At 41.2% G+C, this 26,727-nt stretch overlaps 1 protein-coding gene across 1 annotated transcript; it reads right to left on the reverse strand.

Annotated features, from left to right (window-relative positions):
• Nucleotides 1-635: 635 nt before the first annotated feature.
• TMEM47 (transmembrane protein 47) lies at nt 636-26,727 on the reverse strand. Its single transcript, XM_009898638.2, has 3 exons — nt 26,176-26,727; nt 10,194-10,334; nt 636-3,210 (listed from the first exon to the last, which is right to left on the reverse strand). The coding sequence occupies exons 1-3, from the start codon at nt 26,399-26,401 to the stop codon at nt 3,032-3,034; spliced, it is 546 nt and encodes a 181-aa protein (XP_009896940.1). The 5' UTR covers nt 26,402-26,727; the 3' UTR covers nt 636-3,031.

The following is a 26,727-nucleotide window of genomic DNA, read 5'->3' on the forward strand; positions in this document are numbered from 1 at the left end:
TACTTGTCAGCACCGGACGGTATACTTTAAGCTTAAAAAATACAAATAACTAGCCCTGCTTGCAAGTTTGCTCTCTCTATATATTTATTTATTTATTCATATATATATATTTGGAAGAAAAACAATGGATTTGTTGTGTTAGAGGATCATCCTACCGGTGTAATGAAGTCAAACAACTGAAATAATTCTAACATGACACAAGCACAACATACAAAATGATTGATTTCTCATACGTACACTCAAGACATAGATCTGTGGCTAGAAAAAAAAAGAAAATAGAAACAAGATCACTATAACATTATAGATACTTCTGGTTCAGTGCTGAGAAACAGAATGCTTGCCAAAATTGGCATGGTAAGGAGGGGTGGGAGGATAGAAATGGCAGTAGCTAAAGGTAGGTACATAAACCCATATAGTAGATACACAAAAGACCTGAGGAGTTTGAGAGACAAGTCCTCGTAGATTTCACTGTCTTCAAGAGAAGTAGGTGTTGAGACTGAAATCAGATCTCTGACTCAAATATGAACGAAGAACCTTGTCTTTAGGCATTTGTGTTTGTGAACATTTTGCCTTTCATATTAATAGCCAGGTGACTTGCAGAGCACATGCCATTAATGTGCATATGCCTTAGTTGTTTTCACTCAAACTCTACAGAAAGAAAATAACAGATCTGATAAAGTAGTAGATACGATATGGGTTCAGCACTGTACCTTCTTGTCAGCATAGGCAAAGTGCCACACAACGTAAGCACCAGAATACCACCCTCCTAGAAAGGTACAGATGACTTCTCACAGTGCGCTTCTCTACATTAACCTAAGTCCCATGCCAAACTGCAATGTTTTCCATGCTGCTAAATAAAAGCAGAACGACACAGCTGTTCAGAAAGATACACTGAAGATATACTGAATATCTGCCTTAAGTCAGTCTCAAGACAAAAAAATACCACACAGTTACAAATGCTCTCTGGTGCCTGCAGAACAAGTGGACATAATTTTTCCTCCCATCGTTTTTGTTCTCTAAGCACTGCCGTTCAATCCCTTCCAAGCCAAGTTGAGCTATCATTTTGTTCCATCTAATCTAGCCAATCACCACTGGTCTTGGAAAGACTGCTGATATGGAATATTTTGCTGCAGCAGTAAACATTTAACACCAGAGAGCTGCAGAGTTTTTTTAATAAGCCATCTCCATACATCAGCAATGCTTTCACAACAACCTCCTAAAGGCAGCCCTGTGGTTCCACAGCTGTTGCAGAACCTCTGTGCCCTGCAAACAGTGGCAGAGGCATTAACACTGTACACTTGCTCTTAACATTGAGTAATTTAGCAGTCTTTTTCCATGTAACAAGCAATACCATTTGTGTAGAGGTGGATGTGCAACCCTAGTGTATTTTGCTTGTGCACAGCTTCACACAGTATATATTTTAAATTTCTCCATTAAAAAAAATAGTCATTTCTAAAGATCAGAGTTGTATAAAAATATGTTCACAATTAATTGAAGATATCCAAAGAAGCAAATCGTAAACAAAAATAAAAAGGTGATGCAGGTTAAATTCAGGTGAAAGTTCTTACTACCTTGAGTCTCATGGGTACAGTCTCTGGATGTTTTAAGCGGGAAACATACTGGGCAAGGAGAAATTAGGTGTACAGCATCATCAACCAGTCCATTATAAGCTCAGCTTTTAAAAACAAGAGATTACCTCCTGAAGCGTTAATGTTTTAATATGGACATGATGGGGTCTCAGTTGTGCTCTTGATGATCAGAGACACTCACAATCTAACTAGTCTTTTTTTTTTTACATGGCAGTTGTTTTCTTTGCAATAGCCTTTGAAAAGAATGTTTTGTAAGTACTAGATTACACATGGAATAACAAGCAGTTGTTTTGTCCAGTTCTGTCTTGATGTGAACTTTTAAGCATTTCCCATAACACAGAGTCTGTACAAGGGCGTACACAGAAGACAAACAGGTTTCATATTTATTTTGTAACACCAACCAAAATTGGGGATGCCAATTGGAGACTTTCAAAAATGTATACAAAGTTAGTATTTTAACCACTGCATCACAGCTCGTATTACCATTTGAAGATGAATCAGCTCTCTCCCTCTGCATTTATATTTGTATTATATATTCATTTATACTAACAAATACCTTTGAAAAATATAACTGAAGTTGTTCCATATGCATTGTTTTCAGGATGGTGTTCAGAAATTAAGCGGGTACTTAGGACAACTGCAATTCATTCATACACTTTAGATGCCTCAGGGACAGAGGAGCTCTATTTCTGCTCCCTCTTATCTCCACCCTCCCAGCACAACACTCATTGCTGAGACAACTTCCAACTAAACAGTTAGAAGCATGTGTCTCCCAGTTTGGACTTCCTTCAACAATCTGCTACAGCTGGCACACTGATGTCAATTACCAATTCATGAAATCCTGTGTGGTTGGTGCCTTGCTGTTGCTTTTTTCTTGTTATTATTACTCTCCCAGAAGACTGTTGAATGAACGTATTAGACAAGTCATTAACTAGTTACATTCACTGCCCTCAACAGTCACTTGCAACTAATTCCTTAAGAGCTTTTTTTGAGCAAGTAACAAGGGGCCAACACAGCCTATTGTACAGGATGCCACTGCCTGCTTATCAGACATCTGAATCCTCTACGATACAGGGAAACTTCTAAATGGCGCCTATACCAGCTGCTCCCCTGAAGGCAATAGCAGATGCTGGCATTGCATTCTCATTCCAACTAGTTTTCTCACAATGATCGCAGTCACGTAGATCCTGTTGCTTGTTGTCAGGAAAAATGAAGCTTATGTATCAGCAGCTTGCAGCATCTGCCTATGTAAGATCAGCAATCCTAGTGTCTGCAGTTCTTTTAAATGGTTGTAAAAGCTGGTTACAGTGTTCACACCCAAAAGGCAAAGGCTATTTTATCAACAGAGCAGACTGTTTGGTGCTCCACGAGTGTTCTAAAAAAACTGTGAGTTAGAAAAGATGGGGTAATCCTTTTGCTATTTTAGTTGCCATTAAATGATTCTAGTAATAGTCTTCATAGTTCTTAGGGTTCAGGCAATAAAGAATGGCACCCCCAAATGAAAATATAGTTGCACCCCAAGCCAGGCCATAGCCCCAGTTGAACTCATGATATATTTTCAAGCTGACCGTTTCGATGAACTTGATTGGATAAAGGACTAAGCTGCACACTTGGAGAACAACTGAAAGAGAAAAATAAACCCAAATGTCAGAAGAAGCCTTAATTCATTTCCATAAAACAAGGAAAACATCACATAACTCAAATTCACATTTAAAATGCTTTTGCTGCATCTTTAGCTTGTAAGTACTGCTCTTTTTGAAAAAGAGTATCACCTTCATTTCATTCACAGAGAACAGAGAAATTCTTCCATATTCCCTCACTGATGAACAAATGTTACTGCCACAGTATAACAATGATCCTTCAGATGTCCATGAAATAAACAGTGAAAGCAATCCTCTCCCAATTCTGTCTTTCCTTGGTATTTTAGTTTGCAGTCATTATTCGTTCCATAAAAACAAGAACACTTGTTCTTATTTTAAGTCAAAACAAGAAACAAGTATTAAAAAATATTAATAGCTCAGATTTAAATAATTTACTTAGCCTAGAAATAACTCATTCCAGTAGGTGACAATATTTATGTTCAGTAGATGCTCTCTGAATTAATATTTCACATTGCTGTGTGCTGTAATCAGAATTAATGATACTGTTACACAGAATACCACAGAATATATAAAACCTTATCAGTCACTAAATTTCCAACCGGCAAAGCATTGACTCCTATTACAAATTTAGAGGGTGGATCAGAAATGCTTCATGATAAAAACCTAATAAAGCAGATCAAATCCAAGGTAATAAAAGAAGCTTAAATATTATTACTTTTTACAGCATCCTCTCCTCACCAGATCTCCTGCAGCCTGATCCACAGGTCTGCAGTGGAATTCAGCAAACCTGTTAATTATCGTACTACATAAAAAAAAACCCACCACATGCAGTAGTCTGAAAAGGAAAAACAGAGATGAAGAACAGTTTTCACAATAAGATTCGGTTTCATCAGCATCCATTCTCTTTTAACTTCAGGCACAATGGTAACAGAAAACTGGGACAATAGTTTCCAAGGCAAGCAGGTGAAAACTATGCTCAAAGACAATGAGCTGTGTGATGTGGTGGTCCTTCAGGCCCCTAGTTCTGCTACCCACAAAAGACTATATATGACAGGAATGTGCAAAACACCCTTTTTGGCCCTCGTATATATGATAGAGACTTTTCACAATGCTCCCTTCCAGCATCTAACACTGGCCATTTTTATGGACTTCAGCACATGAGTGTCTTTACAAACTGCTCCAGCCCCAGGATTACAGGCAAGGTTGGCACATCCATGTAGTTCACAGGATCATGGGACGTTAGGGGTTGGAAGGAATGTCTAGAGATCTTTGAGTCCAAGCCCCTGACAGAGCAGGACCATAAAATCGAGCGCAAGTCACACAGGACTGTATCCAGACAGGTCTTCAAAGTCTCCAGAATAGAAGATTCCACAACCACTCCGGGGAGCCTGTTCCAGTGCTCTGTGACCCTTACGGTAAATAAGTTCTTCTTCATGTTGAGATGAAACTTCCTGTGTTGTAGTTTAGATCCATTGCCCCTTGTCCTATCACAGGGTGTAAGTGAGAAAAGGCTGATAATTTTAAGCATGTGCTTAAGTATTTGCAGGTCTGAGAAGTTCAGTGGCACTCAATATAATGCCATAACTGCTTTCTTCAACATTGACTGGTCCTTTTTTTACAGTCTATTAAGTATAGTAAAAAGAATCAACACAATTTAGAGAATTGTTACAGAGTCAGAGTCAATATCAAATGCCAGTGGATAACAGGAAGACTACTTTGGACTACAGAAGCCCTTCTGAAATTACACTTAGAAATTATAGGTAAACAAAATAATACTAATGGTATTCTTCTACTGCTTGAGCACTTGCACACTCAAAATCTGTCATTTGCCTTTTTATTCCCACATGCACTCTTCAGTGTTGTCAAACTGGCACTTTCATTAGGCCTGGAGATTAATGTTTGTCTGTCCTCTGGAAGGGACTGGTATGGGGAGATGATCTCCAATGCTCATTACACCCTCACTGGTAACACTTCATAAAACACTGGAAAATTCACCTCTCCCATTTCAGCATACAGCACAGTCTTTGGAGCCTTACTTGAGACTGACAACCTGAATAATGCTTTGGAGAGTGGATTTTCTAGTATGAAGACCAAAATCCATAGGGTTTTTTTAATCCTAAAGTTATTGAAGTGTTACTTTTATGTTATTCCATTTTAATATAACTTTTTGTCTGCCAGCTCATAAAACATGGTGCAACACGGGAGAAATTTTGACAAGATTCACTAGGGGAAGCACCTACTTTTATGAAGAGATTATGCATTTCAATTCTGTATAATAAGAGCATCATTATACCTAAAACCACCTGAACATATGCTCAGCTTTCAGACACATGCTTTAAGACCATTCAAAGTCAAAAAGGATTTCCTAAGATGAATGGAAATAAGCAAGTTTTTCAGTGGCTTCCTGAACTGCCAGATGAAGACTCTGCTGAGTCAACAATCTGCTCTGTGTGTGTCTGTGTGTCAAATGCCAGCTAAGGAAGGTTTCCATCTTCCCTCAAACATATGAAGTATGCTGAATTTTAATCTACAGATTGCACTTGTCAAAACAAACCAAAAAAGTGATTCTTCTGGAAAAGGAACATGTTTCTAAAGCAGCAACACCCACAACAGGTATTTTAGTAATTTTTATAGTGAGGGTTCTTGCTTTTGCTACTACTGTTCTGGATACAGTACTGGAAAAGTCAAAGGAAGTCCTGGCAGCAACTAGACAGTGGAAACAGCTGTGCTGCATAACAGTCATCACTTTCTTCCTGGGGAGTGGGAAGGGACCTATGTAGGCTATAAAAAAAACAGTTGGTGAAGTTATGAAAAATGACCAGTATGACCCTAAAAGATGTTAAAACCAATGCTTACAACTACTAATCTGCTTTCAGTGAAGCTAAAGGAACTCCATGCTGTGTTGACTTGCTTATGGAAAGCGTGTGCACTTTTTTCAGATGTGCTAGCATTTCCTGTATGAGAAAACAACAACAAAAACCAACCAAACAAAAAGGCTATTCACTTCAAGTTTGGACCCATTTTTGTGACTACCACTATGATGCTGTAAGACAACTGCACAGAACACAAATACTAGCTTTATACCATTTACATGAAACATAATGTGTACTCACCATATTAAACTTGAAGGAATCATAACAAATACAACTAGGAAAATATCATTTCTGTCATCTTTTTTAACTTGTTCAAATGCTTGGCTATAATAACTTTGCTGTCAAAAAGCCACAATTATGGTGTGGCTTTCTAATTGGTCTATATTTACAAAAAATGGTGGTGCTGGCTACTAAGTTCTGCATTTCTGTTCTCTACTACATTCCTTCTGCTCCTTCACGTGAGTAGAGCACTTCATTAATAAGCAATGGGTGTTGCAGTTTCAAAGGTTAACACACATACAAGTACTTTCTGAGAAATTGTTTGCACAATTAACTGTCAGGATGCCCAGGTGGTCAAACAGGGAGTTTCTCAACCACATGCAAGAAAGGGGTATACATGAGCAGACAACCAGTGGCAGAATAAGAGGACACAGTCTCAAGCTGCACCAGGGGAAGTTTAGGCTGTGAAGAGAAAGTTCTTCACAGAAAGAGTAATTGGTCATTGGAATGTGCTGCCCAGGGAGGTGGTGGAGTCACTGTCCCTGGAGGTGTTCAAAAAGGACTGGATGTAGCACTTGAAGCCATGGTTTAGTTGTCATGAGGTGTTATTAGATAACAGACTTGATGATCTCTGAGGTCTTTTCCAACCTGGTTGATTCTATGATTCTATGAAACAACTATAGACAGACAATGACAGGAGCATAAAAGCACTGTTACTTAAGATACAAAATCAGGAAGACTGAAGGCCTGCTGGAGCCCAACATAAAGTTAGGAAATGGCAAAAAGAGTAATAAGAATTTTCACAGCAGCATTCGTTGCAAAAGAGGTTCAGAAAATATATTCATACAATGATGGATGAGAAAGCCAGTTTAGTGACAGGCACCTTCTTCAAGGCCTCTGAGTGGCATGATCTGGGACAGTGTCAGCAGTGGTGGATTAGGTTAGGTATGACATAAGAGTTACACCCATATCTACAGAGACAGATGAGTTTGACCAAAGGGCAATGAAAGAGTTGGCCAATACAATCGTACACCCTCCACAAAAAACATCACACTGATCAGGAGATATTCAAACAACTGAAAAAATATTAATGAGTCCATTTAAAAAATGCTAGAAGTGAAAAATCCACACAATTATAGGGTGAACAGCCTCAACTCAATCCCTGGAAAGTCTGAGGACATGGGTTACAGGGCCAGTTTGTTTCATAAGCACTAAGATACTCCAGCAAGTACCTAAGCTAGTGACCTCAGCTAGACCAAAAATGCTGTGAAGATCTGAATGAGCCAAGATGGCTCCATACAAGTGTTCTGCAACTCCCTCTCTATGTTCTCCACATTTTCACATTACCTGAGGTATTGCTGTTCCTCCCCATTACACAGAGCTGTTTTTTAAACACACTCACATCTCTTCATCTCTTGCTGGCTTACTCTCAGTACCTAGGCTGAGTTGTATCTTTTGTCCCTTTGCTTTCTCATGTCTTCCATCTATTCCAGTCCTAGTCAGTCAATCTTCTTCCTTACCTACAGAGTCACTACCTCAAATCTAAAGCTGGGGGGGGGGGGGGGGGAGGGGGGAAGGAAGAAAAATGAACCACAAAAGGGAAAAAATAAAAATCAAAGCTAGAAATAAAAAAATTAATGCTCGAATGTTTAAAGTGCCTGGAAACCTCTTTCACATTTTGTCCTTTCTCCCACAAAGTGGTGCTTTCTACCTGACACCCATACAGATCATTAAATGTGTCTAGATAATGCATCCTGTGTCCTTCCTCTAGAGGCAGCTGGTAGACTCCTAACCACAGTCATACAGAATATGTAGTCTTGCCAGCAGATTCACAGCCCAGGATGGGGTTTAGCCTAAAAGACCTGTGAAATCCACATGAGAACCTTTTAATCCATGGACAGCTGCATAAGGCATAAACTTCACTGTGCTGCAATCTTAACCTTCTGCTCTGTAGCATGGAATTCTTTCCATAATTGTTTCAAAATATGCCAGGCCATGTTCAACTCTAAAAATAGCTGACATCAAAGATAAAATCTGTAGGAAACTACACTAATGATGTCAGGGTCAAATCCTGAAAGGATTCTCCTTAGATTTGCCAGATAATGAAGAACTGGGCAAGGTTGTCTCAGCCTTATCATCCCAATCATGGTGGAGGCTCCAACCCTGGAGGTTTTTAAGGCCAGGCTGGATGGGGCTCTGAGCAACCTGATCTAGTGTGAGGTGTCCCTGCCCATGGCAACAAGGTTGGAACTGGATGATCTTTGAGGTCCCTTCTAACCCTGACAATTCTGTGATTTCTCATCTTCTAAGCTTCAGGTCACAGCTATTTAAAATGCACATGCACACACACAGGGGCCAAGGAAAGGGGTGAACACCACTCAAGCTTTAAAGGACCAATATATTTTCCTTTTTGATGTAAGCAAGCAGTAAACCTCCCTAACCCCAACCTTTTGTAGTAAAAACTAGAAATAATTTTGTGCAGAAGAGAACAGATTAAGCTCTAAGACAAACTGCAGGATTTGGTGATTTTTTTTTTCCTTAGAGAAAGTTCTTTCAGTTTTTTTTTCTACTACAAACTGAAGTATAAACTCCACGAACAATATGGCAGCATATGGCTGAATAATTACTAAGTTACTACACAGTGTTATGAGAATTTAAGTCAAAAGCCAAATAAAAACCCCTGTTTCCTTCAAAGGTAACTGCCCAGATTTCTTCACAATCTCAGAATTAGAATAACATTTTAAAATAATGGCACTAGTGCCTTTATTCATTTAGCCAAGCAAGCAAAACAACACATAGAATAAAAAGAGAAGACTGCTGCTGAGGAAATCTGACCCTAGGATTCACCCATTTCCTAAAAGCAAATTAAATATAACCTACCAATGTGTCTTGAGCAAACAGAAGTGCATCTTGAACAGCTGAGGCTCAATTAAGGTAATGCTAACAGCAGGGGGCAGCAGGAGCCTTCCCCGGAGCTTTGTTTCGTTCCTGAATACTCTACAAATCCTGCACCCTTATCTTTTCATATCCTTCTATGTGCCTTTTTTTTTTAACACATCCCAAAGACTAGGTCCTGTCATCCTCTTCATTATGGGCTATCAGGAGGGGCTTAAGCTGCTGGCTCCAAGGCAGGTATGAGTGACAGGACGAAGGCAAACCAGCCTTGGTGAATCTCAGGAGAGACAGAAACATCCATGCTGACTAAGCCTCAAAGCACCAGAATGTACAAAAGGAGATGATTTGATATTGTAATTACAGCTCACTGGATCAGTCTTTCAGACAATTTGGATTCATAGGTCTCCCTTAAGATTTTGAGATAGTTTATATAAACTGTTCCATTTTCATGTTTTAAAAAGCAGACAGGGGCTACGCTGTGACAGCTTGTTAAATTAATAACTAAGTATGCAAGCTGATACAAGGAAATTAATTCCTCGTGGCACGGGGGTATATATAAACACCTCGCAACATAATCTTATTAATTTTGACACATAGGACTTCAAGGGTTCATATTTGGGCATTAATTTTCCTGTTTTGAAAACTGTAAAGGGAAGAACATTAAAATCACAGAAATGGCTTCGCATGAAGAATAAAAATGAGGACACTGAGCAGCGTGGAGTCATAGGTTAAAAATGGTACTTTGAGATTTATCCTCTATGGTTACCCCCACTGCATGTACTTCAACAAACAATAAAATGCACAGAAAATAAAATAATTGTTTAGGAATTAGTAACAGTGCAACTGCAAAAATTACTGATGTCATGCAGAACCAGCATATCGAGAAACCTCACCAGAGTTAACACAGAAGTAAACCAAATGCCTCTGAATTAGTATGCAGAACATGGTATATCTTCCTTCACAAAAGTGAAGCTGCTCTCATGAAATTTTCATAGTGGTACCAGTAATCTGCTTACCTGCAGCAAAGAGCATGACTGCAACTGGTCTGTAGAACCGCCTCCGAGATCCTACGCAGATGGAGATCAACCCAACCAGGAAAGCTATAAGAATAATGGCAGCACCACCCAGCAGCAAAGCGAGAGTAGCTATCTGCCAGTCTAGGAGGGACAAAAGAGTGGGGAAAAAATTAATACAATTTCAGTAAAGTAAGTCCATAGGCCTAACAGAAACTGCAGAACATGAAGAACAGAGACTTGCATTGAGGCTCGAGTAAATAAACAACTGTGCTTTGGATTTCTTTCCTCCTAATTAGTGAAACACCTTTATAGAACAGATGCAACTCGGGAACAAAGTGCTGCAACCTTCCACACTTTGGAAGCCTCTTTAGGATTTTGGTTCAAATAGGACTGAATAATTTGGTCTTCTGTTTTTTGTCCAATTTAGAATGAGAAATTGAGACTGGGTCAGGATTAGCCAGCATGTGTTAGCTGCCTCCATCATAAGTTTCTCACAGAAAAGAGTGAAAGCCAAACCTCTGTTTGAGCTGATTACGATGATATACAAAGGGAAATTCATGGAGGCTTATCACATACACTTGTCACTTGGGAAGAAGCAAGGCCACATAATATGAATAATAAAACAAAAGGTAAAAGTAAGGAGATGCTCAAAGGAACTGATAAATAAATAAGTTTAACACTAAAAAAAAAAGCATGGAAGTCAAGCTGATATAGAGGCAGCAAATGATCATAAAATGCAGATCAAGTAAAATCTGAAATCCATATGAAAATGTCAAGTTATGTGTGAAAATGTCTGTTTTTCTTTCCTCTCCCCAAAAGCTACTTCTGGACTTGGTCCAGTTATTTTCTAGTTATTTTTATACATAATGGACACAGTTATACACAATATCCTTGCAGTCATAAATTACATAAACCAAGATCTGTTTGGAAGCTGATGGTCATCACAGGCCTATACAACATTCAAGATCTAACTTAAAAGCTTCTGTACAATTTTAGAATGGCATGGCATTTGTGCTGTGTCCTCCTTGCAAAAGACCATCATAGAATTCCCAGGTTGGAAAGGACCTTTGAAATCATTTACTCCAACTTCTCTGCCAGGGACAAGGATGCCTCTCAACTAGAGTTGGCTGCTCAAGGTAACATCCAGCATGGACTTAAACACCCCCAGAGCAGAGGCATCCACAACCTCCCTGGGCAGCCCACTCCAGAGACCTATCACCCTCGAACTGAAGAACTTCTTCATATGACTCAGTCTAAACCCACTCTCCCTCAGCTTAAAACCATTCCCTATTGTCTTGTTGCTAGACACCCTTATGAAAAGTCCCTCTCCAGCCTTCCTGTAGGATCCCTTCAGGTATTGGAAGGCAGCTATAAGGTCCCCCTAGAGTCTTCTCCAGGCTAAAAAACCCCCAGCTCCCTCAGGCTGTCCTTATAGCAGAGGTGTTCCAGCTCTTGGATCATCTTTGTGGTCCTCCTCTGGACTCAGTCTGTGTTCTTCTCATGACAGGGACACCAGAATTTGGCACAATATTTGAGGTGGGGCTCTCACAAGAACAGAATAAAGGGGAAGAATCACCTCTCTTGACCTGCTGACCACATTCCTCTTGATGCAGCCTAGGATGCGTGTGAATGAACAAACTGCCAGCTCATGTTGAGCTTCTCATCAATCAATAAACCAAAGTCTTTTTCTTCAGACATACTCTCAACCCACCCTGCACCCAGCCTGCATTTGTGCCTGGGACTGGACCGACCCAGATGCAAGACTTTGAACCAAATTTGATTTGTTAAACTTCATGCAGCTTCATGCAGCACTTCTCACTGGCCTGTCAAGACCCTTCTGAATGGCATCCCTTCCCTCAAGTGAGTGCACAGCACCACACAGCTTAGTACCATCATTAACCATGCCTCTCTCCAATAGCAGGCATCAAGAAAAAGAATCAGATCACTGTTATCTCTACTATTTAAGTAGTTCAATGAAGACAACTGAAAATCATCTGCCGGGAAATGGATCTATGGATCAAATGCATCCTTCCTTCCTTTGAAAATAACAACCCTTATACAGTATTCAGAATGGTGTCAAAATGCATTATATAGTAAAAAAATAATTCCTAAATTAATGCAGATATCTTAAGGTTATTTTAATAAAAAAAGGACAAAAATTCACATTCACTTCTTGAAAAGAGCAAAAGTACACGTGTTTTTTTTTAAAAGTACATCCAGTTTTAAAAGGGACATAATCTGCTGAAGATACCAACAGTGCAGCTGTGGGGCTTGGGAATGGAAGGCTGGCAGCTATTATCACCAAAAAAAAGCCTTCATATATTATATGAAAAAGAATGAAGGAGATTAAAAGAAGAAAGTGAATAAAAGAGCTATAAAAGCATTGCTAAAAAAGAAAGTAGTTTAAAGGCATGTTTGTGCAAGTACACACATTTAATTTCTTTTAGCAATTCAGGCATGTTGTTTACTAATACTTTAATTACTCAGTACTCAATCTTGCAAGCTATTTTACTCCTCATTTTCTTACGGGACCAAACCCCAAGGCTGGGAACAATCTCTCATTCTCTTCCTGTCAGCATGCAATCTCTAACATCCAGTTTGCTGTGTGGTCTGCTGCTCTACTATTACTGGGATGGAAATACAATTGCCATTATGGATGGGAATGCTGTCATGAGTGGCTTTTAATGTTGACATGATCCTTCAGAAATACTAAGTGGTTAGAATGGTGATGATTTAGAAACTACTCTTCCAGTATCAGAGTGCATTACAAATACAAAATACAGAAATAAATAAACAGAATGGACCGCTTTGGAAGAAAATGTAAGGAACCCTTGTTACTAAAAAATTACACAGATACAAAGACTAGACACACAAATCCATATCAGCCCCAAAGTTAAAAGCCATACAGAATTGATTAATACTATCAAAGTGTCAGATGGGAAACTCAGAAGCTAAGATTTTTGAAAGCCAGTAGAAATAAATTATTAACTGTTATCTTCACATTGTTCAGACACCAAAGTCTAATGGCAAACAAAAGGTGTGCCACACTGGAATAGCAATTAAATGAAAAGAACAACAACAACAACAAAGATGACTATCCTACTGTTTTCTAAACCAACATTGGCAAAAATCACCAAATAAGAGAAAATAACTAAAGCAAATATGATATAACTGTGAGGTTAGACTATAGTTCAGCTTCCAGGACAGATATATCTATGGATTTTGGAAAGGTTGAAAAATAAACAAACCACCTTATTGTAGGACTGATGTGGGAGGTAAAAGGACAAATGACTGTTGGAAGACACCTACACTCCCAACTGAAAAAGAACTGACTCAATTAAACAAAATTAATTTCTTGGATAAGAGAACTTACTCAGTAATGTTGACTGTAGGACAAAAGTGAGGCTTTTAATGTTCCTTACTGCTAGCTGAGGGATTAAGTATTGAAGGTTGTGTTCTGAGCCACAATGTCTGGAATTGCCTCTTAATTTTAGCTCCAGCTTCTGTTCACAGGAGCATACAGCTACCAGCCTTTGCCTTGAGCTGCAGCTGAGAGGGACGCTGGTTAAAGAACATCATGAAGGTCAGACACTAGTGCACAAAGAATACTAGACTGAATTTTCCTATATTGCCTCTATTACCATGGAAACTACATGTTTAAATCTCCTTGTCATCAGAAAAACCTTGACTTTCCATTCTGAAAGCCATTTGATCTGGTGACAAAATAAAGCTTATGCTGGATTAAGAAAGTAAAATCTTCTGTATGGGTCTTCCACTTAACAGTAATTACTTTTCAGGAAAAAAATCCAGGCCACTGGACTTTATACAAAAGAAGAGAAACATCCAAAGAAAGTGGAATCAGTGTCTCTGAAAGAACACTCTGTAAGTTAGATAGGTACCACAACATAACCACTTAGAGCAGAGTTGCTACAGTAAAACACTCTGATTCCTCAAAGTGCCCAGGTGTGATTTGTAGCACACAGGATCCAAAGGGGAACAGCAGACTGTTCTGTTACACAGTGTTACTGGTATGGAGAACATAAACATCATAAACCTATTTTAGGGTATCCAAAGCACGCTTGCACCATTTCTAGGCACGCACCAATCTTGCAAGTAAGTTACTCTACTCAGGGCAGGAGCCTGGGTAGTTCAGAGGGACTGCTTGTTCTCAGCGAGATAGAAACATGTATAAACATGAGCAAAATGGAACTTGTAGATAATAATTATGAGTTTCCTGGATTCAAAGCACAATGTGGTTATGCTTTAGGAATACACAACAGTATTTTTCACTGTACATCACTACAGTTTATTTAGACAACACATCCACTACCTAAGAAAAAAGTTAAGAACCAGTAAAATTGCACTCCCACCAATCTCTTTAGGCTTTAAAAAGCATTGTCACCACACAGTCATGTTCCAATTAAGTTGTTTTGTTTGTAACTGCAGTCAACAGAAAGCATAACTTCAGATCTTTTCAGTGTTTCACCATTTTACCCGTATGTTAAGAGTTACACCAATAATGCCACCTATCCCATTCCAAAAAAACCCCTACCAAAATCAACCCAAAATAACACATTTTTGATGATCATTAAGTAACTTGAGAGATGTCTTAAGAAAAGCCTCACTTAATGTGTGCTATTTTCGGGTGTGAAATTCTAAACATGTTTTTGTGCTGCACAAGAAACATCACAATGTCTATAAGCACAAGACAAAAAAAAAAAACCAAAACAACAAACCAATCCCTAAACCATGCCAATAACTTTTTTTTTTTTTTTTTTTTACTTAATAGATCATGTATAACTCAGTGCCTTTTTTTGTAAGGGCATCATAGTTGCATTGGCCTCTGGAAATTCTGCCTGTTTCTTAATGATAGGGAAGCACAGTGTTAATTGCACACTGAAGTGTGTGACTTCTCTCTCTTCTTCCCCCCAGATGAATTGACCTAAGGCTTTAAGCTGTACATTCATTTTTAATTAAGAGCAGCTCTATCTGTGCTATTTCTTGGGGAAAAAAAAAAAAAAAAGTAATTCAGTACCAGGATAAAAATCAGGAAAAGTCATAAAAGGAAGAAACATCTCAAAGTTCTGAAATGTTTAATAATGACGTAATCTTGTAACATGAAAAAGAGCAACACGAGGCTAGCTAGCACTGCCATGGATTTCATGTTTTTAGCAAGTTTCCCCCAAACTAAATTTTATTTACTTGGGATTCTACAGTAAAAGAAGCAGTGGACATAAAACATACTGTGGAATATGCAAGACAGTTGTGTACAGGGTTCTTTGAGTTAAATGTCAGTGAACTGAATTAATCTCTTAAGAACAATTTATTCCTTAATTTTATACAATGGTTCTTCATCACATGACAATCTCATAAGGTTCAACAAGACCAAATGCAAGGTCCTGCATCTGGGTCAGGGCAATCCCAAGCATTGATACAGGCTGGGCAGCAACTGGCTTGAGAGCAGCCCTGAAGAAAAGGACTTGGGGGTGCTGATGGATGAGAAGATCTACATGACCCACCAGTGTGCGCTTGCAGCCCAAAAAGCCAATCACATCCTGGGCTGCATCAAGAGAAGCATAGCCAGCAGGTCCAGAGAGGTGATTCTCCCCCTCTAATGCTCTCTGGTGAGACCCCACCTGGAGTACTGCATTGTATTACAGGAAGGACCTGGACATACTGGAACATGTGTCCAGAGAAGGGCCACAAGGATGATTAGAGGGCTGGAGCACCTCTTAGGGACTTATGGAGACTTAGGGAGTTGAAGCTGTTCAGTCTGGAGAAGAGAAGGCTCTGAGCAGACCTTATTGTGGCCTTCCAGTATCTGAAGGGGGCCTACAAGAAAGCTGGGGAGGGATTTTTAGGGGGTCAGGTACTAGGGGGAAAGGAAAAAATGTAGAAATGGGTAGATTCAAATTGGATGTTAGGAAGAAGTTTTTCACCATGAGGGTGGTGAGATACTGGAACAGGTTGCCCAGGGAGGTGGTAGAAGCCTCATCCCTGGAGGTTTTTAAGGCCAGGCTGGATGTGGCTCTGAGCAGCGTGCTCTAGTGTGAGGGGTCCCTGCCCATGGCAGAGGAGTTTGAACTAGATGATCCTTGAGGTCCCTTCCAACCCTAACAATTCTATGATTCTATGATCCTTTTCTAGCAGAGGCTGATGTAAGAAAACGTATGCAGCTGTTACATGATGAAGGTAATGACTGATCTTCTCATAGCAGTAAGCAAAACCTTGGGCAAGAAATAAAACTCAGCACTACTCTTAGGTCACTTTTTCTGATTTATTGCAAAGCTTTCCACCTTTCATGCATCCACCCTCAGCCAATAAATATTATTAGAAATTGCAATATAACATTCAAATTCAAGAATAATGAATTCAAAAAACATGTCAAGTAAAGCATGGAAAGCTGAGGTACCCACGCATAACAAATTAAATATAACCTACTCAATGTCACAACAATCAACTAAGATAAATATTTTTGAATATGAAGCAATTAGGAATCTCTGGCTAAGTTTATAAACACTCACTAACTTGGTCATCAAACAGCCAACAAAAGTTTTAAAAAATCCATAGTGATTATGTAAAAACACAAAGGTAGAATCTAGTTTCTAAAAGTGCATTAGCCACACAATCAGTCAATTCCCTTTCTTCAGCATGACCAGATCCACACTCTCCTGTGGAAGGCCAGCTTCCATGGAATTCGACAGAAATACCAAGGTAAAACAAGTACTGCAGTGGCCATTAAGCTCTCACATAAAATTATTCCATCAAGTCAATCCTTTGGAACCTCACCCAAGCAGAAATGATATTTTTTAAGGAGCTGAGCTGATCAGATGAATTTTGTTCAGGATGAAGGGGACAGTGGTTAAAACTGAATTGCTCAGTGCCCATACTTTTCTATTCTTGTACAGCCAGAACCACAAGTACAGTCTTTTGGAACTCCACAGGGTACACTTCTGCACACTGCAGAGAGAAGCACTTTCAGGCAGGTTCCATACCAAATCTCCAGTAAGTTGCTTTAGCTACAGCTCTCCACAGCAGAGCCTTGTACAAAAATTGCAGTAAATAAGTATTTTCTGCTCGTTGTCCATTTCTATAGTATGCTTATTACTGATAGCTGCTGGACAGATCAACTCTATCTTTTATGTTTTCTTTTTATTTTATGGATTGAGAATAAGTTGGGGGTTTTTTGAAGTATGAAAATCACTTGTATGAGTATCCTCAAAGTCTCTCAGCCACCTAGAAAGCCTCACTAAAGCTATGGAAACCAGCCAGCTGTGACTGAATGCATTATTTCCTCAAGACAGAACTCAAAACACTTTCTTCTGAAAACACTGTGTGAGATCACAGATATGTTAAAACAAACAAACAAACAAAAGCAGAAGAGACAAAACTCTTTTGTGCTTCTTTTTTCAGCAGGAAATTTGCTTACTGAGCTGTTCCCTAAGGAACTGGTCTGCACCCACACAGAGCAGCACTTGGGAGAAAGCCCTCAATAACTCAGGTTGCACAACACAGGTGGGTTTAACAGCAATTCTGATTCACCAGATGTTTGATAACACCCAAACAGAAATTTGAGAATTTTATGCTGGATGCAAAAATCCTAAGTGTTTGAGAGGCTCCACACAAGGCATCAGTCACTTTCCAATTACTGTACAAGGTGCTTGTAGGATGAAGTTCAACAAGGCAAAGTGCAAGGTCCTGCATCTGGGTAGGGGTAAATCCCAAGCACAAATACAGGCTGGGTGATGAGTGGATTGAGAGCAGCCCTGCAGAGAAGGACTTGGAGGTGCTGGTTGATGAGGCATCATAGCATCACTGAATTGTCTGGGATGGAAGGGACCTTAAAGAACTTGATTTAAGTCAGCCATGTGCACTGGCAGCCCAAAAAGCCAACCACATCCTGAGTGCAGCCAGCAGGTCAAGAGAGGTGATTCTTCCACTCTGCTCTGCTCTGGTAAGACCCTGCCTGAAGGACTGCATCCAGCTCTGGAGCCCCCCACACAAGGACATGGATCTATTGAAGAGCACCCAGAGGAGGGCCATGAAGATGATCTGAGGGCTGGACCACCTCTTCTAGGAGGACAGGCTGAGCCAGTTGGTATGTTCAGTTTGGAGAAGAGAAGGCTCTTGGGAGACCTTATAGCAGCCTTCCAGTACCTGCAGGGGGCCTAGAAGAAAGCTGGAGAGGAACTATTTATATAAGGGCCCATGGTGATAGGGCAAGGGGAAATAGTTTTAAACAAGAGCAGGGTAGATTTAGATTAGACATTAGGAAGATGTTCTTTACTGTGAATGTGGTGAGACACTGGACCAGGATGCCCAGAGAAGAAGCTGTGGTCACCTCATCCCTGGATGAGGCTTTAAGCAACTTGACTTAGTGGGAGGTGTCACTGCCCACGGCAGTGGAGTTGGAACTAGATGTCAGGTCCCTCCCAACTCAAGCCATTCTCTAATTAAGTGTTCCTCATGATGAGTAAAGAGTCATTTAGAGCAAAAGAAAAAGACAACAAACACAAGACTTGTCCAAAATAAACCAGTTTACTGAGGCAAACCTGAGTACACTTGCATCTTGCTAAGATGCAGAATGATAATGGCTAACAACAGCTGACTAATGAAGGAAGAAAGGAAGGCACTTCCTTATCTGCGATATACCAGGGTCTAGAGGGTGTCTCAGAAACCGTAAGGTCTTTGCTTCCCAGTTCTGGTTGCAGACTTGAACCTCTGCTCCCATTTCCCAGAATAATTTCTTAAACCACTAGGACAGACTGAAAACACTCCCTTCTTCCATCTGCTAGACCCACTCAAGCTGGAAAAAGATAAACATGTGATCTTTGGGGTCTTTGAACAAGTATCTATGAAGGAATCTAAATCTGAGTCTTGAAGTGCTTCTTAGCTAACTGGTCCTTTACATCTTTCTGGTGCCATTTACACACCTTTCCAGTGACAAATAAACACACTGAGTGCTACTGTAAGCCAGCCACAACTCAGGGTTCTCTTGCCTTTGAGCAAAAAAGTCCTTAATCTCCTAAAGAGCTGCACCCTTCTCACTTAGCCTCCTCCCATGGTTTTCCTTTTCTCCATAGCAATTGTGATTAGAAAGGAAGAGGCCAGCTCCATTCCAGGCAAGGTAACAGCCCAGTAGAAGGATGCTCCAGGCAGAAGGTGCTCTTATACCAACCCTCCTCAGCCCAGGAATGACATGCTTGCTAGGTCAGAAAAATAATTAGGTAGCCATTGTAGAGATTCCACTCACCTTTCAATGGCAAGCATAGCTACCCTGCCTTCCACCCTGCTACTCACCATGCAGGGGACAGTCTGGTTCCCAGAGTGGCAAGCAGCACACAAAGCAGAAATCATCTCAAGTTTTTCAGGATGGTCTTTACAGCAGTTTTGTAAAATACAGACTGCATTAATCTGACTGATGTCTCCGTTTCATCTACCATGCTCATCAGACTATTTGTGACCCTGAGACTGCTAGAACTTCCTGCATGCTTCGATACCACTACAAGTTTTATCTCCCCTCTCTACAGGAGATCAGACTAAACAACAGAAGCAATAAAAATATGGTAAGCAACTCTACTGTTGTGCAAAGGAAACAGATTTTGCAAGACTGCTATGCCCAAGGGGGTAGGGAGGGCTACAGATGTATGAGCAACTTGAAACAGCAGGTGCTTGCTCACTGATACACATCTCTCCAGAAGATGAAAGCTTGCATTCCTTAAATGCAGTACATCTTCAAATAAAGAGTTAACTGAGTGCCATCACACAGATCTTTATTATTTAAAGGCAACATGCATTGCACATCATTTTTGCCAACAGAGGACCTCAAGACAAGCACAGCATTACAGAAAAAAACAACATGTAATCTATAATTCATTTAGTACAGCATGTGCTCAGGAATTTCTTCCACTGGATACACGGCATTCTTCTAAGAGCTCACTACTATGCCATTTTAATTACTGGATAGTCATTCCTTCAGTTAAGAAGAAAAAAGAAAAAAGAACAACCACATACCACAAAAACCCAAACACAAAAAAACTCAAACACACCCACAATTCCAATAACCTTCCAAAACCCTGGAAATCATAGAATTATGCCATTAGGAAAGAAGTGTGGGAGATGTGTTATGCAAGCTTCTCAAGGAAATACCACCTCTTCTGACCTCTCCTGTATAATGTACTATTACATTTTAGCGATCTCAAGAAGGAAGAAGTAGGCTTTGCACTGGAACAGCAATGCAATTATTTCCCCCAGTTACCAACACTCTTCAAGCAAACTGGCAATCTTTTGCAATCTTCAAAACTCACTCCATCGTTCCTTGAGAAAAAAAACAATTAACATTTAAAATAGTTCAACAAGTACTTCTCATCAAAACGGTGGCTGTTGTAGTACAGAACTGGAACAAGTAAAGTGAAAATAAAGCAATATACCTGAATAGACTTCATCCCACCTGCTGCTTGTTAGCTTGAATCCTATGTGGTCACCTTTGGCCACGAATCAGTAATAGAGGCAAGATTACTCTCTATATGAGTCTAAATATAAAATCTCATCAAATATTTAAACCACTTATATTATCCCTAACACAAGGAACATTTTAACTTATTGGTGCAAGACTTTATTATTTAATAAAAAGATTTTAAAGCAGCAGGATACATTTCCAATTTTAAAACTGCAATAAACAATGGCAGTAACAATAATCCACTAAGTCTAGAAATCTTCCTTCCTTTATGACTTTAAGAGTATTATCAGTGATAAGGTGTATGGTGCTCCTGACCTGATCAGATAAACTCACACAAACTTCATGTATTACATGTTGTAACCGTATCTCTTAGCTGGTTGGAAATGGGGGACTGAAATGGTATCCTACATCACACTAAAGGGTCCAGACTACCAAAGAGAAGTCTTAGATCTGCTCCTCCCACAGAGCATGTCTTGGAACATCCTGAGGCTACAATAACCGGTCCATTTGTAAAATTGGGAGCATACCTGAAAATATTCTACCTGGGGCCACTGTGAGGGGTAAGAAATTCAAGGCATTTTGAAAACGTTGAAGGAGTCAGACAGGCATCAGACATAAACAGAGTATCAGTCATCACAGACTCACAGAATAATTTAGATGGGCAAGAACCTCTGGAGGTCATCTAGTGCAGCTCCCCATGGAAAGCAGGGCCAATCTCTATGGCAGACTCAACTTCAAAGTTAAATCAACTTGCTCAGGGTCTTAGACGCTGAGTTTGAAGTAGTGTGGCTTTTGATTTTATATCCACCCTCAGATGAAGTGTTGGGGATGATTATTAAAGAGAGCAATATGCAATAATGAAAGCTAGTTTTCAAAACCAGAAGGAATGTTTTATTAATTCCTCCTTACATTGTATGAGCCACTTCCTTTAGGCTTAGTAAGATTACATTTGTTCTTATGTTATTTTATAGCAAACAATCAGCCTTGCTGAGCATGTTACAAATATTGTCAACATCAACTTTGAGCAACGATCCAGCTCTTCTAATGAGGAAGCTGCTTTTGAGCTAGCAATTTCCCCTTGGAACAACTCCTTAGATTCTAAACAAGCAGATACCATCCAAGACTATCGAGCCATGTCAATTCAGATATCTGCATCTAATGTATAATTAAGGTTAAACTCCTTCAAGTGCTACTGAATGAGCAGCCTCTGATGCTTTTTTAAGAACAAATTAGAATACAATTATAAGCATAAAACTAGACTCAAAGTTGTTTTACTGCACTATGCTGTAAGTTAAGCTTACCTTTAAGGTTTGTTTCACTGCTCAGTTTAAACACCTACAGAGACCTTGTTTTACTTACTTCCTGGAGAATGTTTTGTCTTTCAAACATTTGCAGACAGTTCTTGAAGAGTATAGCATTCTTAAACAAAAGCAAGCGTTGCATAAAGAAATGTGCAGGTTGTTAAGCAACAAGCCAAATACCTCCATTCAGGAGGATGAATGTAGTCCATCAGTACGAAACCATCCAAACATATTGTTTACATACACTGTTTTCACATTAACTGAACTGCTGCAAGGGAGAGGTTGTTTTCTATGAGTAGCATATACATGTATTGAAACCCAAATACACAATGTTTTCCTGCACATCAGATTCTAGGGAGCCACTTAGGTCTTCCACATCCTGTGTACCTATGATTCTATGATCTCTGATATAAAGAACTATAATGGCTGCGGTCTATTGTACAAATTCAAGTTTACATCTATTAATTCTGAAGGCAGAAAACAACTCTCTGTACAGCTGCAAGCACGCCAGCACACAATTTTAGGAAGATTCTATGATAGAAATAAATATTCATACATAACCCATAACTCTTGATAAATCTGTAAATGAATCATCACAAATTAGGCATGAGCCACTTCAAATGAGGTCTTAAAAAAAAATAAAATCTCGTTTTAAGGCACCAAAGGAACACTCCAAGCCCTGTAAGTTGTGGGGGGTTTTTTGGTTTAGCACATGAATTTAAAACACAGCTGACTTAAAGACAAACTTGTGCATGATCCAAGTTAAGCTTTGATCATAGATAATAATTGTATGCCCAGACAGCTAGTGAAACTGTAAAGCAGCATTGCTGGATCTCGTATTTTGTCACGAAGCTTTTCATACTGGCAACTCTGATAGTTTTTCAGCTCCTGAAGTCTCAATTAATAGGAATTTTAGAATTTCATCAGGGGAAGAAGGAGGTGATGGATATGCAAGAATATCTTGCTAGCTCCTACAGTTACAGGGAAAAAAAAACCCCACAAAACTTAACAGGTGACTTACATAGACTCGAAAGCCTCAGAAAGCAGAAAGGTAAAATGAGGTACTTGTAGTCTTCAGATTTCAAAAATTAATTTGACTCATTATTTTACATTCTTGAACTATCAATATTGTGAATTACTTACAGAACTTGAAAAAAGCAGTTAGAGAGCAAAGGATTGCTTGCAGGATATATATACATAAAGCCCTCAAAACAGTGAATGAATGAATGCAAGAACATAATACTTAAAGCTATAGCAATGCTCAAGGAAAACATAGGGATTATTTCCGGCTATAACAGCCGATGTAATCATGTTCTGTACATTTCCTTCTGCTCTCCACTACTAAATTGCCCTTCTGATAGCAGTCAGGGGTCCTATATCTAATTACAACAAAGATTTTTAATTAAACCTCAAATATGCTTTAACAGCTTCTAGCATGAGCTTGCCCTTGATGGTGCCACTTGAGGTGCTCTCCTTCAAGGGATGATGAAGTAAAGCTCCTAAAACCAGAGGTGAAGATGCCTTTTTCCTGTGTGTACTACTGCTTTTCACAGCCAGCTAGCTCCAAAGCTGTTTGCACTGGTATCAAGCTAAAAGAGCTTTCCCTGTGTGAGCTCTCTCTGTGGGAGCCCTCCACTATCTCAGAAATACACCACTTGCTACATTCTCGATGTAGGAAGGAAGTGCACTTAAAATATTAAGGCAAGCACACAAAATGGTCTCAAATATGAGCCCAATCCAACCTGGTGAACTTACTGCAAGCATTCCTATTGACTTTATTAAGAACTGTAACAGACTAGCAAAAGGCAAAGGAAGCACAGTGCAGTTTCTCAAATTTCAGGTCTCCTCAGAGTGCAGCATTGTGTGCAAAACATGAGGAACACCAAGGCTTTATTCAAGTTGCCTCGCATAAAACAATCATTCATTTCTGCCCCAGCAGCTTGTGAAACCTGGCTCCTCTAGACTGGAAAGCATCTGTGGAAAATGAGTAAAGCTCATTCAAGGAACTTTTATGATAGTGGATGGGGTGTGCATTTTTGCACAGGATAGAATACAAGGACAGGACAGATTTACAACACACAGCAATCAACAAAACCACATTTCTTTCCTATCCATCCTCACTCATTAATCTTCCACCTTCCCATAAACAGACAGGTGACCAATAGAGAGAGAGATTAGTGTCCTTTTATGCTGTTCCATAAGCTGTCCTGCTTTTCCCAGTTGTGTGTATACACGCATGCGTGGTGAAGATATGGGTTGAGAGGGGAGTCCAATAAAGTGTGCGTAGAGGGGGGGCTTCGGGGGGGGGGGGGGATTTGAAGCAGGTTTTCATTCAAGCTCTTTGAAAAGTCTTTCTGCAATCATGGGGATACTATTTCAGGAGACAGGGAGAAGGGGCAAAGGATTCACGTTGCTAAGGAGACACGTAGAAACTGACATTCCTACATAAATTTCCATTTATACTGGGGAAGGAAAAGAAAGCTCTCCCAACTTCGTGTAGATACCCTGGTAACTGATTGAAACCGACATCTCTTTGTAATTCGTTTTGGCAGTACTGATTTAAAACAAAACCCCAAACAACACCCAAACTCACAAATATTATTACACACAATGACCGGGGGGCGGGGAGGAGGGGGAGAGCACAGCATCAAGGGAATCTGTGCAATTTCTACTCAAGCACAGTTCAGTTATTTTCCAGAATCTACAGAAGGATTTCAGAGCACTGAGATAAAAAGAAACTGTCTACAGCCAGCCCCCTGCCTTCTTTCCCAAAACAAACATCTTGTCCCTCTACCATTCACGCAACTAAATGGATGATTTAGTAAAGCATGTGTGCGTGTGTTTGTATGTGTGGAGGACAGGGATGGGGATGAAAACAGGGGCTGGGGGGAGAAGGGGTGAGGGAATGAAGCTGGCTTCATTTGTGTTTCTATTAAAACTCCAGAAGTTGGTATCAGGCATAAAGTAAATACAGTAACTCATGAAAATCGAACCAGTTATGGTACTACAAAATAATTTATTCAACAGGCAACTCATTCATATCATTCACAACCTGTTTAAGTACTCCAAGCAATAGGGTAATGACATTTAAAAAAAAAAATAAAAAAATAAAAATTATTTATGACCAAAGACCTAGAAAGCTGAAGAACAGATGAGCATCAAGAAACCAAAACAGGGAGTGTGGGTTGAAGGCAAATGAGTATGAAAGGCGATGGGAAGATCAGTACCTGCTAAAGAAAAGGCACACACAAGCACACTCGGGGATGGAGAGAGAGAGAGAGAGAGAGAGTCCGGGCGTCCTCAGTCGGGACAAAATACAACCAATTCTGGTTTAGAAAGCCACAACTTTCCAACACCAGTGACTTCGGGAGAGGGGGGCCGAGGAGCCGGGGGGGAATTAAAAGATACTTCATCCCCAACAGTTCCTCACTGTACGAGAACAACTGCCACACGGAAAAATAATCGAACCTAGTCCAAACTCGAGATCTCTTGTGAAAACACGGTCCAGGGAGATAGGCAGTCAGGCACCTCTTTCGCTCACAGAAACCAAGCTCACGTCTATCCTGCACCCTAGACGATCTCGCAGAGGGACGAGCCGAGCACGGACTCTCGATGCTCCCCCCTCCAACACACGATATTGACAGCGACTGCTGCCGCCGTCATCCAACCCGCCTGGCAGCGAGATACAGGGTCGGGGCCGCGCGGCCCGGGGGGGGACAAGCTCCGGGATCGAGAAGGCAGAAAGAAGGATGAGGACGGACGGAGCGGCTCGGGAACGGGAAGGGTGCGGAGGGCCGGAGGACAAAGGTGCCGGGGACTTTTCCCGGCGGCGGCGGCCGGAGCTGGGCGGGGAGTGCGCCAAGCGGGGAGCCCGGAGGGGCAGCGGGAGATGGCAAGGCAGCGCCCCGGGCACCGCTCAGGTCTGGAGGTGCTGGCCCCGGGAAGGGGCTGGGAACTCAGTCCCGGAGGCGACAAGGGTGAAGGAGAGGCGGCTCAGGGGATGCTGGCATCCAGGGCACGGGGGAGGCGGCCAAGTCACAGTGCCCAGGGTGCGGCCAGGGGAACGGGAGGCAGCCGATGTTGAGGGGAAAGGTAGAAAGCGCCGAAGGAGCGCCGAAGGGGTCAGGCGCCCCGGTGCGCTGCTACGCGACAGGAGTGCCACCAGCGGGGGAGAGCGGAGCCGGAGGGGACTGGGGCAAGCCCTGGGGCAGCCGTATCTCACCGCTGTGCAGCGTCGACTCGCAGAGCCAGCTGTCCAAGTTGCCGGGCTTGCGGCAGGACTCCCAGAGGGACAGGTAGTACTGGTGGTCCGCCGTCACCCATGCGGGGCTCAGCACGGCTCCCAGGTCCAGGCACAGCGCCAGGAAGATGCACACCAGTCCCACCAGCTTCAGCGGGGTCAACACCGAGACGCGCACCTCCTCCATGCCGCTGCCAGCCGAAGCCATGGGGCCCGGGGGAAAGGAGGAGGAGGACGCTTTGCCGCCGGCCCCGAGGGGAACAAGAACGAGAGCCCAGCTCCGCACAGAAGGGGCGGGAGGAGAGAAACAGCGAGACCAGCGCTGACTAACGGTGGGGAGAAGCTTTCGCAAGCGGTGGACAGCGCCACTCCCTCTCTGCTTCACCACGCTCCCCCCACGGTGTATCAGGTGCAGCAGCTCCCCCTAGTCCCCCAGCACCTCCCGGCCCGGCCCGACGCGCTCCTCCCCCTGCCCGCCCCTGTCGGGGGAGGTGGCGGGGCTCGGCCTGACCCGCACTCAGCCGAAAAAGGGGC

Source organism: Dryobates pubescens, chromosome 12 (assembly GCF_014839835.1).
Source record: "Dryobates pubescens isolate bDryPub1 chromosome 12, bDryPub1.pri, whole genome shotgun sequence".
NCBI lineage: Eukaryota > Metazoa > Chordata > Aves > Piciformes > Picidae > Dryobates > Dryobates pubescens.

What these genes read in the sequence shown, in the direction of transcription:
- TMEM47 (XM_009898638.2), bottom strand. Translation starts at nt 26,401, where the DNA reads ATGGCTTCGGCTGGCAGCGGCATGGAGGAGGTGCGCGTCTCGGTGTTG. An exon ending in CGAGTCGACGCTGCACAGCG is followed by an intron (nt 10,335 to 26,175) that starts GTGAGATACGGC and finishes TGTCCCTCCTAG; the next exon opens with ACTGGCAGATAGCTACTCTC. An exon ending in AGTCATGCTCTTTGCTGCAG is followed by an intron (nt 3,211 to 10,193) that starts GTAAGCAGATTA and finishes TTTCTCTTTCAG; the next exon opens with TTGTTCTCCAAGTGTGCAGC.